The sequence below is a fragment of the Fusarium redolens genome (genome assembly GCF_020744475.1).
Source record: "Fusarium redolens strain MPI-CAGE-AT-0023 chromosome Unknown BKA55scaffold_1, whole genome shotgun sequence".
NCBI lineage: Eukaryota > Fungi > Ascomycota > Sordariomycetes > Hypocreales > Nectriaceae > Fusarium > Fusarium redolens.
This window is the reverse complement of record NW_025763664.1, coordinates 2,297,647-2,312,579: the sequence shown is the minus strand read 5'-3', so window position 1 is coordinate 2,312,579 and position 14,933 is coordinate 2,297,647. Positions and strand designations below refer to the sequence as shown.

Here is a 14,933-nt window from a genome sequence, read left to right as displayed (position 1 = left end):
GCTGATGGTGGGGTTCGTGGGATGACCAGGCTCCGTAGCAACCAAACCAATCAGGAAATAGAGTAAACAGTGCAACCGTCCTACGCCATCGATAACGTACAACTCAACCTTACCTATTGCACCTTTGCCCTATCACCCTCAACAATAAGGTTCAGCCGCAACCCCTTTACCAAAACAATACACAAAACACCATCCTAGCAGTTACGCTTCTGCAAATATCGCATCTAATTATTCACACGAAAGATTGGAGGTATCTGTCTCATTACCCAGCCTTGTTTGTCTCCCCTCACTATAGCCCATGATTGATTGCCCCGCTAACCGCTGGAATGCAATAGCATCGCAACTCGACCTTTTGAGACCTCGTCGATATCGCCGCTCACAATGGCTCAAGCCTTCTTAACTACCGTGTTAGTCTCTCTAAATTATTCCCAAACACCACAATCATGGAGTCCCCGTGTTCGTCGCCGCACACCGCCAGCATGTTTCGATACTTGAACCCGAAGTCGCTCTTGACGATGCAGCAGTTGGAAACGACCATTATACCCGTCTCGCTATCAGGGGAACCTCTGATGTTCGTGGATGAATTGACACTTGCTAACCCGGGAACTTTGGTGAATAGTAACCAGCGGACGAGGAACCAATTCCGCCCGCGCGTGGGCAAGGGCGGCTCGGCCAGTTACCAGTTACGACAATATGCTGAGGTGACGCTTGGTGGTGGCAGCTTGCGCAAGGTTGTCAAGCTTCCAGAAGGCGAGGACGAGAATGAATGGCTAGCTGTCAACAGTGAGTTACGAGGTTGCGCATTGTGAGGAGACGTGGCTAATTTGATGGCTCAGTGGTGGACTTCTATAACCAGATCAACCTTCTCTACGGTGCCATTACCGAGTTCTGCTCACCACAGTCATGCCCTGAAATGAAGGCTACAGATGAGTAAGATTCTTTAAGCCAGGGACAACTCGGAAGCTGACAGAACTAGGTTCGAGTATTTGTGGCAAGACAATGAGAACTACAAGCGTCCAACCAAGATGCCTGCGCCAGCATACATCGAGCAACTCATGTCATGGGTGCAGGCGAACATTGACAACGAACAAGTCTTGCCCAGCAAGATCGGTAGGCATTGGATCATTTCATAGTCTCGGGAACTTACACTAATAGTTACCAGGCGTACCCTTCCCCAAATCATTCCCAGCACTGGTTCGTCAGATCTTCAAACGCATGTACCGTGTATATGCACACATCTACTGCCACCACTACCCCGTGATTCGCGAGCTTGGTCTTGAGCCGCACCTAAACACAAGCTTCAAGCAGTACGTGCTGTTTGTTGATGAGCACGGCCTGGCGAGTGGCAGAGATTACTGGGGTCCTCTTGGTGATCTGGTGGACAGCATGCTCAAGAGCGACTAGGAGATGTTTGAGAGTGAAGGAACTGGTACAGGTACTGAAACTTAGCAACTGGGAGTTTTGGGCGTTTGAGGAAAGGTTCTAGAGTGTAAGAAGCTGTTTGGCTGTATGATCATGATTGGTAGGGAGCATGTTGTTAGTCGTTCCGCGCCATTGGGGTTCCGCACTATAGTAACTTGCATGTGCGTTAACAAGAATTAGTCCTGAGGAAACAACAAGTTTTTCTTTTAGTATTTCATGAACCGATTGACCTTCTCTGGTAGAAACTGAAAAGCCAAGAGTTGCAAACGTTTGATACATGATATTTGATATTGAGTTATGTAATCAGAAAGTGGATGCCTGGAACGGACGTAAGGCATCGAGCGCCCGAAAATTGCCGAGACCCCAGTCTAGCAACAACCTCCAAGTGAATCGAAGCCGAACATCAACCATCAACACCCTTCTCCTCATCTCCCTCCTCCTCGTCAAAGCAGCCGCCGTCATGTTCTCGCGACAGGTCCTCCGCGCCGCCCGAGTCGCCGCTCCTCAGCGAGCCCTCGCCCTCCGAGCCGCCCCCGTCCGATCCTTCGCTGCCGCTGCCTCGACCGAAGTCAAGCCCCCGATTTCCGTCTTCGGCGTTGATGGCACATATGCTACTGCTCTGGTAATAAAGCACCACCTACAATGAAGAAAATATTGTACCTCGAACCTTTCATGTGCCAATTGGCTCGGTGGGCCAATTGCACTCCCCTCGTCATGCCACAGAAACCTCAATTGGAATCGCATCGTCGCTGACACGCAATTTTTTCTTTTGCGTCAATTTAGTACACTGCCGCCGTTAAGACCTCGAGCATCGACGCAGCTGCCGATGCCCTGAACAGGCTCGGCGCTCTCATCGAGAAGGACCCCAAGCTCGGCGCTGTCCTGTCCGCCCCTACCCTCACCGTGGCCGACAAGAAGGCCATCGTCCAGGAGCTCGAGAAGCAGATCAACACCAAGGACGAGACCGTCAAGAACTTCCTCGCCACCCTCGCCGAGAACAACCGACTTGGACTCATCCCCGGTGTTGTTGAGAAGTTCTCTTCCATCATCTCTGCCGCCCGCGGAGAGGTTGAGCTCACTGTTACTAGCGCTCAGGTACGTTTGGGCATATATCAATCGACATGGGTTGGAAGTGGAAGCTACGTCACAGCAAATCTATACTGGGGATACGACAAGGATGGATGAGCAGAAGGATATCATGGCATGGAACACAAAGGACAATGAACTAATATTGTTGCCTCTAGGCTCTTGACAAGCGAACTCTCAACCGATTGGAGACTGCTGTCTCCAAGTCTGCCTACGTCGGCCAGGGCCAGAAGCTCAAGGTCACCAACGAGGTATGTCTAAATCATGCCATAACCACGACTAAACTCCTAACCCTCTCCCTTAGGTTAACCCCGAGATTATTGGCGGACTCGTCGTTGAGATTGGCGACCGAACCATCGACCTCAGCGTCTCTTCCCGCATCGCCAAGATGAACAAGCTCCTCACGGACTCTCTGTAAAACCACCACCATAGTATACAAACTCTATTAGTATCTCCTTTGCCTCGTCTCGTGGGATCCGTTACCACGCAAAACTAGCTCTAAGCGGGTTGCCCGCCGGCTTCTGGGGCTGCTCTTCCGCCTGTTTCTTTTTTAAGTCCTCCGAGCCCAATTGCTGTTGTATCCCCGGGCTAGGGGAGAAGAATGGGGAGAGCGTCGATGGAAAGAACAGTGTAGGAGGGTGTGAACAGGGCGTGCAATAAAGCAGTTCCCCAATTGAATTCTTTTTGTTCGGCGTGATGACTTTCAGTTTGTTTGTCTATCTGTTGTAACCAATGGTGAATATGTCTGACTTGCCGGAAGACACGCTCACACAGAATCGATATCTTCACTCAAATCAAACAACTGATTTCAGTGATTTTAACGTGTTTACGACATGTTGTCATGATGTGATGTCATTGGATTTTCATCACAGATAAAACAATATGAAAGAGGAGGACCTCTACTGTATCATGACTACTTGGGTTGCTGAATGATATGTCTAAGCCCATAAACTCAGGATACCTTGCTACTCCAGAACACGGCACAATTGACAAGGCCTGCTTTTGAAAACGCCCAATTACTTATTTCCTCCTCTTGAAAGCGCCAATCTTTCCATTCACACAGTAACCGTGCAAGCCTCCTATGCTTTAGTCTCGAACTCATCATCATGCTCATAGTTCTGCTTCTTATCATCTTTGTACCTCTCAAGCTGCTCAGAGACGTAGCTGTGCATGTGAGCATCGGCTTCAGTGCGCTCCCTAGCTCGATCAGGATCATCGTGATAGATGGAGTTAGTCACAGAGCGGGTGTCATCGTCAAAGTCACTGCGGGCACCAATTGACCGAGCTGTGGACGACCGCCTGATGCGAGGCATGCCAGAGTGAGGAACACCCGTGTCGACGCTTCGATGGAAGATGTCGTCAAAGTAGTGACTCATGGCAATTGAAGGCGTGCGAGGAGTATGAGGGAGACGGCAGTTGACGCTATAGATATTAGCAAACATGTTCAGTACTAAAAGATTACTCAAAACATACCCAGTATCGTGAATCATGCGAGCAATCAGTCCAGTCCATCCACATTGGTGAGTAGCTCCCAAACCACGACCATTATCACCATCAAAGAACTCGTGGAACCAAAGGTAATCCTTCCAGTGCTCATCAAAGTCAAGACGATCATCGCCACCGTTGATGCTGCGTCTTCCGTCATCAGTACGGGCGAAAAGGTGCTGCAAACGGTGCTGAATCTCTTCAGATACCTTGCCCAGGTGCATGTAGTCACCGCTACCAGTCGGACACTCGACCTGGAAGTCTGGTCCGTAGAAGAGGAAGAACCGTTGCAGTGATTCCACGAGCAGGAAGTTGACACAGAGCCAAATAGGACCTCTCCAGTTACTGTTGCCGCCAAACAGACCACTATCTGAGTCGCCCGGCACGTATCCGACACAGAACTTCTGACCGTTGACGTCCATGGAGAATGGGTTCTCCTTGTGAAACTTGGAGAGGGAGCGAATACCGTGGTCACTGAAGAACTCGTCTTCGTCGAGCATGCGCTTGAGGATCTTCTCCAATCGGTCCTTGCTTACGATGGACAACAGAATACGGTTGCCCTTACCTCGCTTTCGGATACTGGCCATGTTTCTCTCAGCCAGATCGCATCGGTTCTCGATGAACCAGTCAACTCTCTTCTTGAAAGAAGGGAGTCTATTGATCAACTCTGGTTCCAGAGTAATGGTCGCATAAAGAGGGATCAAGCCCACAAGCGATCGTACGGGCAGCTGCTGGATCCATGGGCCACCCCAGGAGATAGCATCATAGTAGAAGCCATCCTCCTCATTCCACAGAGACTTTTCGTCCTTGTGGCCGGTTCTGAAGGTCATCGCATCACTAATGAAGATGAAGTGCTCGAAGAACTTGGATGCGATATCCTCGTAAATTCGGCGATGCTTGGCCAGCTCAAGAGCAATGTTAAGCATAGAAAGACAGTAGAACGCCATCCATCCAGTACTGTCGGCTTGCTCTAGGACACCGCCAGTGGGAAGAGGCTCTGAGCGGTTGAACAAGCCAATGTTGTCCAGACCCAAGAAACCTCCTTCGAACACGTTCTTGCCATCGGCATCCTTACGATTCACCCACCAGGTGAAATTAAGGAGTAGCTTCTGGAATACGCGCTCTAGGAAATCCAAGTCCTGACGACCATACATCTTACGCTCAATCTTGAACGTCCTGAAAGTCGCCCAGGCATGAACTGGGGGATTCACATCACCAAAGTTCCATTCATATCTGGAGACATGTTAACACAAATTTTCCCAGGGTTCGAGCAGAGCAAGTCACTTACGCTGGCAACTGTCCGTTGGGATGACAGTACCACTCTCGAGTGAACAAATCAAGCTGCTTCTTGGCAAAGTCGGGGTCAATCATTGCCAATGGAATACAGTGAAAGGCACTATCCCAAGCAGCAAAGAAAGGATACTCCCATGAATCGGGCATGGATAAAATATCATCACAGTGCATATGTTTCCAGGCCGAGTTTCTGATGTCTTTCCGGGAAGCTGGGGGAGGTGGCATAGTAGGATCCCCATTCGCCCAGTGGTCCCAGATGAAGTGATAATGCTGCTTAGTCCACATCATGCCGGAGAAAGCTTGTCGCTGAATGTTGCGCAAGTCATCTGCCATGGGAAGAGGACTGAGTCTGTAGTAGAACTCGTCGGCCTCCTCCTTGCGGCTCTCAATAACATCGTCGAAGTCTTCCTCGTCGAGGTAGCTATCGTCTCTCCTGGTGAAGCGGAATCGAACAACTAGATCAGGAGTTAGTCGCAAGTTTTGTAGTTCCAAATCGAGTGTTCTTACCAGCACATTCGCCAGGGTTAACACCGCCGTCTTCGTTAAAGTTGAACCATGCAGCACATTTTGTGCCAGTCTTGGCAGGGTTAACAGCCTCCTTCTCTCCGTCGACGATGTATCGGTGGAACGCATCCTTGACATAGGGTTGCTTGTTCTTTTGGTCGTAGAGGGCCTTGAAGTTGGTATCGTTTTCAGTGAACATGAATTGGGGCATCACATCGTCGCCGCTGGAGCCAACACCGGGCGAGGGGGAGCACAGGAAGTGTCGCTCTCCCAGGCTCCAGTGGTTGGACTTGGCCACATTCTCGTCGACGTATTTAATTGAAGGCTTCTTCTCCTCTGGCTCACGGCCCCAGCTCCAAGTGTTGCGGAACCAAACCTGGGGAATGATGTGGAGAGGCGCAGGGTCGGGGCCACGGTTCCAGGCAGTGACTCGAAAGAGGATCTCATCGGGGTCATCGGTCTCTTTCGCAGTCTCAATGAAGATGTCCCAGTATCTGTCTTCGTCAAAGACGCCGGTATCGGTGATCTGGTATTCCTTATCTTCCTTTCCTCGTCGAGCGTTTTCGTCGATCAGATCTTTATAAGGGAACTTTTTCTGTGGATATTTGTAAAGGAATTTCATGTACGAGTGCTATCATGACTGGTCAGCTTAGAGTGAGTTTGAGAAAGCGGGTGAATTACAGTCTAATTGAATCGTTAGCAGGCCAATTGAGTGAGAGTACGATACGAGTCTGACTGACAGGAGTGTTATCGACGTGGAAGTGAGCCTCTTTTACACTTTCGCCATGGTTGCCCTGGGGATTTGAGAGACCAAAGAGACGCTCCTTGAGGAATTCACTGAAGAGTTATTAGCAATCATGGGGAGTATATGAGATAGTTATAAGTGACTAACTCTTCCTCGTTCCAGAAGCTGAAGCCAATGTTTTGATAGCCGTGAGTATCGCAGACACCAGCGATACCGTCTTCGCCCCAACGAAATGCGCGCGATCGAGCGTGGTCGTGAGGGAAGTCTGACGTAACTTGTTAGTATCGGGGACGCAATGCGCCATTAAAAAAGGTGACTTACGACTCCAAGCGTCTCCATCGTGACTATAATCCTCTCGGACTTTGCGTTGGTTAGCAATTGACTTATCATGACTGGTCCTGGTTGACCACTGTCAGAATCACATGCCTGTAGCCCATTGTCTCTCAGCAACGTAAGGACCCCATTTCTTCCAGTACTTGGTGCGATCGCGATCCTCCTTGAGACGTCTCTCTTCCTCAGTGAGGTATTCGTGACCGTCATGAACAACCATGGCTCAGAATGAAGCTCAACGAGAGCTCAACGAGGGGCGGGAAGCACGGGCGACGATCGACGAGGGGTAGCAACGGTTTACTTTGGTGGGGGATGATGAGGTCAATTGGAGCGTGTGGGGAAGCGGAGAGGGGAAGAATAACAAAGTAAAAGATGAAAAGACGATGACCAGAAGCTTCAAGATTGTAGGTGAGTCTCCTCTGGTGAGGAGGAGATGAAGAGAAGAGGAGGAAGAGGAAGAGGAGGTGAGAGGTTAGAAGAAAAGAGACCAAGTAAGAAAAACAGCTCTCAACGTTAGCTACTGGTCCTTAGCCTACACGTTACCAAAAAGGCGAGACAAACAGACACACGGGATCGACGATGGTGTGTAGGATCAAGAATGATAGTTTCGGTTGTGCCTGAGGCTTGAGCTAGTTTAGCTGTCTTGTTGTCTGTTGTGGCTTCCTCCTGTCTTGTTGAAGTTGATTTTTTGTTCCTGGTTTTACTGATAACCCAAGGATAGCACATGGCACATGGTTCAACGGGGATCGCTGGCCAACCGATTGTATCAGCGGCCGCTGCATATCCTCCGCTGTTCTCCAAACATGGATATTTGTCTCTGAATTGGTACTAGACCTACCAGCTCTTGCAGTAGAGTGACATTGAACTCTACGGTTAGCAACAGGCGGCCAGACATGGACATGGCTCTTCAACTCCACCAAGAACACCATCATCGGCCATCACTCGGCGGGCTTACAGTTGGATAAGAGCATTACAGTCTTGTCTGCTCTGAGAATGCTCTGCCAACAAGAGAAACACTGAATGATACACAAGTGAGAAACAATCTTGTCATGTTACACATCATTTCTCTTATACGAGAGTCATGAAGCGTTCACCACAGAGACAGCTTTTACATGCCGGTGAAGCATGGCGTATGCATGGTGGCGTCTCATAGTACCTAATCCGCAACGCTAAAAAGCTTTCTGAGGTTTTTCAATGCGGTAATGACGTATCTCTAGTGAGGGAAAAAAAAAAGAAGAAGAAAAAGTTGAGCGCTGTTGTCAGAATCAAGGTTCTGGACCATGCCCTTTCATAAAAACAGAATATGACAAGTCCTATTTTTGGTAAACTCGAGTCAAGGAAAATCGATAAAATCCACAAAATCAAGAGATACCATTAGGATGTGGATAGAGTTTTTCGGTTTACCCAGCTGGGGAAATCTTGGCTGGGGAAGGTCAGGATTCTCTCTTGTCTTATCCTTGTCTACTCCAAACTTGTGCCCCATACATACGTGTTGCCCAGCTGCAGATGCGAGGGTGTTGGAGATCCATTCCCTGCCATCGATATGGATCATATCATAATAATAACGAAAAATAACGTTGAGACGGCATTTGAAAGCTCAAATTATGTACGAGTGGTTCTAGTTGAACTTTTATACAAAGTCATAACAATTATATCCAAACTGTTTGCTATGAACGATTATATACTCAATATGAAGAGGTCCAACGAAACATGATAGAGCCTGGTGAGAAGAATAACTTAGCAGAAGGATATTAGATTGATGAGTTGTTCCGAACACCAACCAAGGGAGAAGCTTGCTTTAAGATACTAGACTCATCATGTCAATCCCCAAACTAGTAAGGGATTATAGATGAATATCTTACGGACAGGTCGAAAACAAACATTGCAACCCAAGTTTATTAGGTTTAATTATAAATTTCCATGTGTTGCGTTACTAACACTGCTTTGTGTTACCTACGAATACCCTGTATCGAGAGCTCGAGACGTCACGGCAGGCTATATATGAAGCGAGTACGGAGTAAATAAGCGTACAAAAGCTCAGTGTCTATGCTTCTATACAGAAAGCCAAGCACTATACTAACTGAGAGTATAAAGAGGTCAAGTACTTGATAATCGTTGTGTCTTTTGACAGACTTCAAAGCCACAATGCCAGCCTGATCAGCATTTACGATGGAACCAAACATAATTTTAAATATTCATTCCCGAAGACAACTGCGATCGATCACATGAAAGAAAAAGCTCAATTTCGGAAAAGCATCAAAATCAATCCTGATGTTCCAGGGTAGACAGTCCACTAACATGATCTCCCATGATCCCCTGCTAGGGGCTGAATCACTCAACTCATGATGACTTCTCCCGAACATCCCGATCCTTGTTAAACCTCACGCCATGGTTAATTGCAATAGGCTTGTGGTAAACATGCCCAGTCAGCTGTGCCATTATAAACGACACAGCGCCTGTTCCTGAAAATGACGTTAAGCCACCTGTGTCGAGAGAGAAATCATTGGACCAGGACCATCCCTGTGGCACCTAAGAAGCTCACTCGTCGCAGGTACAGAAAAGCTGAGGTGCCCTGCTTCAAACACCGCCAAGCTTGTGCCAACCTGTTCCAACGTAGCCAACCTACGCCTCGCCTCAACAAGCCTCATCCCCATCGTCAGATGTCTACTCCGCCACCATAGGCTTCGTGGCTGTCTTGTCAATTCGTCGTCACCTTCGTTTATTTGCCATCTGGCGATCGTTTTTCCATATCAATTATTAAAGCCGGTTCTCAGTTATACCATTTTCATAAACTCTTCTCGAATTCCGAATTCCGTCTCATACCGCCTAAGTTATACATACATCTGAATTAAGCTAGCGACACTCGATAACACGTTCACTATTCCACCCGACTTTTTTCCTTCTCGATTATTCTCCAAACTGAAACCTCGGAACACAAAACAAATACAATGTCTGATGCTATATCATCATTTCTCCGGAGGGTAATTGTCGAATCTCCTCCCGGAGAATGGGCTATGCGCCAGCTTCGCGAGCTTCTCATTGGCGCCCTTAAGCAAGGTCCCATCCCTCAACATGTATCTTTTGAGATGGACGGCAACCGACGATATGCTCGAAACCACAGAATGGAGACCGTAGAGGGACATCACCGAGGTTTCGAGGCGCTGGCTAGGGTATGTTATCTGCGATCCAGCAATTGCGCGACGTGCTGACATGCAATATCTAGATTATGGAAATCTGCTACAAGTCCGGAGTCAAGGTCGTGACTGTGTATGCCTTCAGTATTGAAAACTTCAATCGACCAAAATATGAGGTCGAGGGTCTGATGGAGCTGGCCAAGATCAAGCTGGAGCAACTGACAAAATATGGCCATATCCTTGATCGTTACGGCGCCCGTGTGCGCGTCTTGGGCCAGCGCGAGATGATCCGAAGCGATGTTCTTGAAGTAGTCGATAAGGCTGTCGCGAGAACCAAGCACAACAACAAGTCAGTTCATTGTATCCGGAGGTGCGAACCGATTGCTAACGCGTATCCAGGGCCGTTCTGAACATTTGCTTCCCATACACCTCGCGAGCCGAGATCACAACCGCCGTAAAATCAACAGTGCAAGAATTTCTCGCTCCCACACCTCCTCGAAGCACACCCTTCTCCCCATCTCGAATCCGACAGAAGATCCTTTCGCGCCAGCTGGATGGTCGTGAGGGACTACCTACAATCCCCGATGTCCTCCCCGAAGAGGTCGAACCATTAGATGGAGATGATGCCAAGAAGGACAGCGATGGCGATTCCTCATCGCCTACACTGCAACCTGACTCTCCTCCTCCTCGTCTGCGCGCAAGAAACAGCGCTGCCAGCCTTTCGGGCTTACCAAACCCTGAAACAATTACAGCCGAGACCTTGGACAAGCACATGTACACTGCAAACGACCCGCCCCTAGATATCTTTGTGCGAACCAGTGGAGTGGAACGCCTCAGCGACTTCATGCTCTGGCAATGCCATCAAGATACACAGATCTTCTTTATCGATACTTTGTGGCCCGACTTCGACCTCAAGGACTTCATCTGGATATTGCTGGAGTGGCAATGGAGGCAAAAGCAGAAGGATCGCGACGAGGCGGTGGTTCGGCCTTCTTCTGTTACAGCGTGATTTGATTCTGGTGGCAGCGATACCCTGGTTGAGTAGAAAACCCAAACAGCTTTCGATCATGATAAAGCGGTCTTGGGATGGTTGAGAAAGGCGTGTGAAATTTGAAGATTTTGGTGTTAGTCTTGCTGGGGTTAGTGAGCGATAGACTTTAATACGCTCATCATGCCATTATCCTAGTTTGTACAAAATAAGCTTGTTTGCGTTGGTTCTATACTGGTTCAATTCCTAGCTCTTTGTAAACAGTGTCTCTAATCAACTGATGGATGTGAGGTTATGACGAAATGGCTATCGATATTGATACCCCACGCGGTGTAGGACATTCCTCCGTGATCCATATCTGATTAACCGCTAAAGGCTTGAACATTAGATTCAAACATGGAATTGAAATAGTGAAAGAAAACAAAGGCATCGTAGCTGAATTTGACGTAATTGCTAACTTAGAGACTAATCTGGTCAAAAGTCAACATTGATTTCAGTCGCATGTGCCATTTTCGATAAGGATACTCCGTCATCGGGGGCTGGTTTCTCCGGGTCTGCGGGTCGGGTCCTGTGAGTCGCTGTACGTCTCTAAAGTTACAGGGTGTACAGTGGGCGCCGCGGCATTCGCAGCGTTGAGTCTCCAAAATCGAAGGGGAGTGGAAGACAGACAGCCATCCATATCCCATCCCGCTTTCGTTTCTGCTACTACGCGTGCTCTCTTTTCTCCCCTCCTCATTATACACAGATTCTTCTCACCACTTATGGCACCAGAGCGCAAAATGACATAGCCTTTTGTTTCTACCTGGCCTATACCAACTGTTACTTGCCTATTTACTTGCCATTCACATCATATCTCTCTCTTGATCCAAACTTTCTGCCACCAGCTTCGTCCCGCCGTCTAATCTCGAACTGATCGACCGAGCCGCCTCAGTCCTCTCTACTCTTTCGCGTTTTCCACCATGAAGTCGGCCAAGGCGCCCGCGACGGAGAACTCGTCGCACCGCCGGTCGCAGCCCGTCCGTCAGACTCGTACGAACCCTCCGCGAAGCATCGCGAACTTGGGTCGTTCTGGTGGTGCTGGCAGAGACTCAATCGGCGGTGCCGAGCAGCCCATCGACATTTTCCCTGCGATTACACACTTTGCCGATGCCATTACTGCGCTCCCAAAAGAACTTGTTCGGCATTTTACACTTCTCAAGGAGGTTGACGCCAAACTTTTCACCCCCGAAGATCAGCTCTTCCGACTTGTTGAAGCTGCCACCAACGCTCCTGTTTCCGAGGCACGTCCGAACAACGAGGCATCCAGCGCCAATGCTCCTGGCTCGGCGCCTATGAGTGCGCAGAATAGCTCAAGTGGTATTGCATTCAACAATAGCGTCCAAAGCGTACCTTCTGTCGATGAATCGAACAGGGATGCTGTTTTCGACCCGTCCAATCTTCCTCGCCGCCACCTCTTTCGCCAGACCGCGCTCAAGATCCAAGAAATGCTTGTTTCGCTCGAAGAAAAGAACCACGTTATCTCGACAGCCAATGAAGCACTTCAAGCCCAGCTCACTCGAATTGAAGACGTCTGGCCTCACCTGGAAGGCGAATTTAGTGACGAGGCCAAATGGGGAAGTACCACACATTGGGCATATCCTGAAAATCGCTTCTCCAAGGCCTCACATGTCGATCGAACGCGGCGCGACGGTGCCGCAGCCATATCTGCAGCAGCACAGGCCCTTGCTGACGAGGCAGCCGCTAGAAGCGATGCTCGCAAGCAAGCCGTACAAGCAAAGAAGAATTCGAGAAATCACAACAATAATCATAATCATGCTAATGCCCATAACCACGATTCGGAGGGAGACGACCATGATGGCAAACACAAGCCCGAAGCTCCAAAGAAGACAGCTAAATCGCGGAAGACAGCGACAGCAACAGAAACTGCCAATGTCGGACTGGGCATTTCTACGGCTGCGACCAATAACGGCAACCCGCCACAGAAGCGACGCAAAGTTGAGAAGACGACTAATGGTGCTGCGGCGACAACAGAGCGTGCAATGAGCTCGGTTTTTGGAAACGCTGCACCAAAGGCGAAGACAACAAGCCCCAGAGCAACTCCTGCACCCGAGGCACCCAAGAAAAGAAAAGCTCTTCCTTCAGGAAGCGGCCAGTCTAAGAAGAGGTACGTTCCAAAATCCGTTGGAGATGCTCTCACGGTATGTTCTAACATGGTGATTTGTAGCAGGAACGGTGTAACTGGTATATCCAATTCGGTCAACTCGTCGCCCGTCATCACCGAGCTACCTGAGCCAAAGCTACCTCCTGTTCGCGCATCACCAGTACCGGTTCCTACTCCAAACCCGGCTCGGACTCGTTCGCGACAGAACTCAATACAGACTGTGAATACGGACAGCAACAAGGCAAGGCCGACATCATCGGCTTCTAATAAACCCAATGGTAATACAACTAGCACGCCAGCCGCTGGAGCTCCAGCAGCTAGTGCGCTTCGCAACGGTGCTGAACCCAAGACTCCAAAGGAGGCGTGTGCACCGATCAAGACCGAAGTTCCTAAGAAGGAGGCCGAGAAAACAGAAACTGCATCAGCGCCTCCAGCCCCTACTCCTACCACCACCACCATCGTTACTACTACCGCCGCCACCACCACCGCTGCTACGGCTGGCAGCAAGAAGGATACCAAAAAGCCCGACGAGAATGATCGCAAGAGCGAATCGCTACCACCAGTTCCACAGACGTCCACAGTAACAACAAAGAGCGGGCGAGCTAGTAAACCATCAACACCAGCATTGGCAACGTTTCAAGAAGCAGTGCAGCCCCGAGCACGCTCATCGAGGAACAATGACGGGATTGGTACTGGAAAGAAAAATCAGAAGAAAGCTGCACCTACCATTCATGCAGCTGTTGCTGCTCAACTGGCAGAAGAAGATACGAACAGCAGCATGCAGGGCGACGAAGATGAGGGCGATGTTGATGCAGATGAGCCAACATACTGTTACTGTAATGGGGTTTCCTACGGCGAGATGGTAGCTTGCGATGCTGTTGAGTGTCCTCGCGAATGGTTCCATCTGGAGTGTGTTGGACTGAAGGTCGCACCGACATCAACAGGTAAGTTAATGCAACAGAGGACTGAACCATCCGACGAATTAAACGCTAACTTGGTGTAGCGAAATGGTATTGCGAGGACTGCAAGGAACGCCTCAAAGCGGGAGGTAAGAAGTCCAATGGTCGATAAGGGTCAGGCGACATTTGTGTGACACGAGTCACGGGCGAGTCACGGGCCAGTCACGATGGCCTCATTTTGAAATCGACGATTGGTTCTAAAACGAATTGCACTGCCCATAGACTGAATGGGCCAGTGTATACGACAGACAGACGGCGTTTCCTTTGTTTCTTGGGATGGCGGTGGACGCGGTCATACAGTACCCGTTCTTTGTTTCTGGTGTTCTCAAATGGTTGAGGGAGGTTTTATTGTACCGAGGGTTATGTTATCAAGTTCTCATCTGGACGTTAGCAGGTGCTGTATAAGGGATGGGACTATTTGTCCAGGTGTTGTTCCCAATTCTATAGAAAGCGTTATGGTGTAGCAGGCGAAGATGCGGATATGGATGGAGAACCAGGGGCAAAATGCGGGGGAGTTGAGGGGTGTATATTGCATTGCATTACATTACATTACATTACATTGGCACCCCGGACGGAATCAATACACCGTTGGATTTGACCAATCGAAGTACTTGCTTGAAATGTGTTAGTGATGACTGGATGAGGAGAAGCGAAGAGAGGAGAAGAAAAGTCACGATGTTTGAGCTGGAGCTGATGGTGGTTAGGTTGTGCTGAGATTACAGCCACCCCAGCCGAGCTTGACACCAAGGTTCGAGGGTGGTCTAGCCGTGGTCACGAGGTTCACCATGCAGACCGCTAAGAGCAAAATGTTAGGTAATTGATTTCT

At 49.2% G+C, this 14,933-nt stretch overlaps 4 protein-coding genes across 4 annotated transcripts; 3 read left to right on the top strand and 1 right to left on the bottom strand.

Annotated features, from left to right (window-relative positions):
* Positions 1–115: 115 nt before the first annotated feature.
* BKA55DRAFT_658706 (Mob1/phocein) lies at positions 116–3,168 on the top strand (the record flags this gene model as incomplete). The annotated part of the gene is made up of 10 exons (XM_046197529.1): positions 116–274; positions 336–783; positions 837–930; positions 977–1,110; positions 1,163–1,307; positions 1,819–2,044; positions 2,206–2,517; positions 2,667–2,759; positions 2,813–2,922; positions 2,958–3,168. The coding sequence occupies exons 2-10, from the start codon at positions 444–446 to the stop codon at positions 3,166–3,168; spliced, it is 1,665 nt and encodes a 554-aa protein (XP_046056479.1). The 5' UTR covers positions 116–274; positions 336–443.
* Positions 3,169–3,344: 176 nt separating this feature from the next.
* BKA55DRAFT_20240 (family 63 glycoside hydrolase) lies at positions 3,345–7,289 on the bottom strand. Its single transcript, XM_046185115.1, has 8 exons — positions 6,962–7,289; positions 6,857–6,895; positions 6,683–6,800; positions 6,531–6,627; positions 5,794–6,421; positions 5,282–5,741; positions 3,982–5,226; positions 3,345–3,930 (listed from the first exon to the last, which is right to left on the bottom strand). Exons 1-8 carry the CDS (start codon positions 7,083–7,085, stop codon positions 3,588–3,590), a joined length of 3,054 nt encoding a protein of 1,017 aa, XP_046056478.1. The 5' UTR covers positions 7,086–7,289; the 3' UTR covers positions 3,345–3,587.
* Positions 7,290–9,813: 2,524 nt separating this feature from the next.
* On the top strand, positions 9,814–11,008 carry BKA55DRAFT_498991 (Decaprenyl diphosphate synthase-like protein; the record flags this gene model as incomplete). The annotated part of the gene is made up of 3 exons (XM_046186608.1): positions 9,814–10,035; positions 10,089–10,348; positions 10,399–11,008. 3 exons carry the CDS (start codon positions 9,814–9,816, stop codon positions 11,006–11,008), a joined length of 1,092 nt encoding a protein of 363 aa, XP_046056477.1.
* An 850-nt stretch (positions 11,009–11,858) lies between these two features.
* Positions 11,859–14,366, top strand: BKA55DRAFT_20202 (uncharacterized protein). The gene is made up of 2 exons (XM_046185114.1): positions 11,859–13,151; positions 13,215–14,366. The coding sequence occupies exons 1-2, from the start codon at positions 11,947–11,949 to the stop codon at positions 14,149–14,151; spliced, it is 2,142 nt and encodes a 713-aa protein (XP_046056476.1). The 5' UTR covers positions 11,859–11,946; the 3' UTR covers positions 14,152–14,366.
* Positions 14,367–14,933: the final 567 nt, after the last annotated feature.

Excerpts from the sequence above, each read along its gene's own strand:
- BKA55DRAFT_20240 (XM_046185115.1), bottom strand. The coding sequence starts at position 7,085 with ATGGTTGTTCATGACGGTCACGAATACCTCACTGAGGAAGAGAGACGT. Across the intron at positions 6,896-6,961 it reads TGAGAGACAATGGGCTACAG|TCCGAGAGGATTATAGTCAC; the intron begins GCATGTGATTCT and ends ACCAACGCAAAG. Across the intron at positions 5,227-5,281 it reads CCCAACGGACAGTTGCCAGC|ATATGAATGGAACTTTGGTG; the intron begins GTAAGTGACTTG and ends ACATGTCTCCAG.
- BKA55DRAFT_20202 (XM_046185114.1), top strand. The coding sequence starts at position 11,947 with ATGAAGTCGGCCAAGGCGCCCGCGACGGAGAACTCGTCGCACCGCCGG. Across the intron at positions 13,152-13,214 it reads AGCGGCCAGTCTAAGAAGAG|GAACGGTGTAACTGGTATAT; the intron begins GTACGTTCCAAA and ends GATTTGTAGCAG.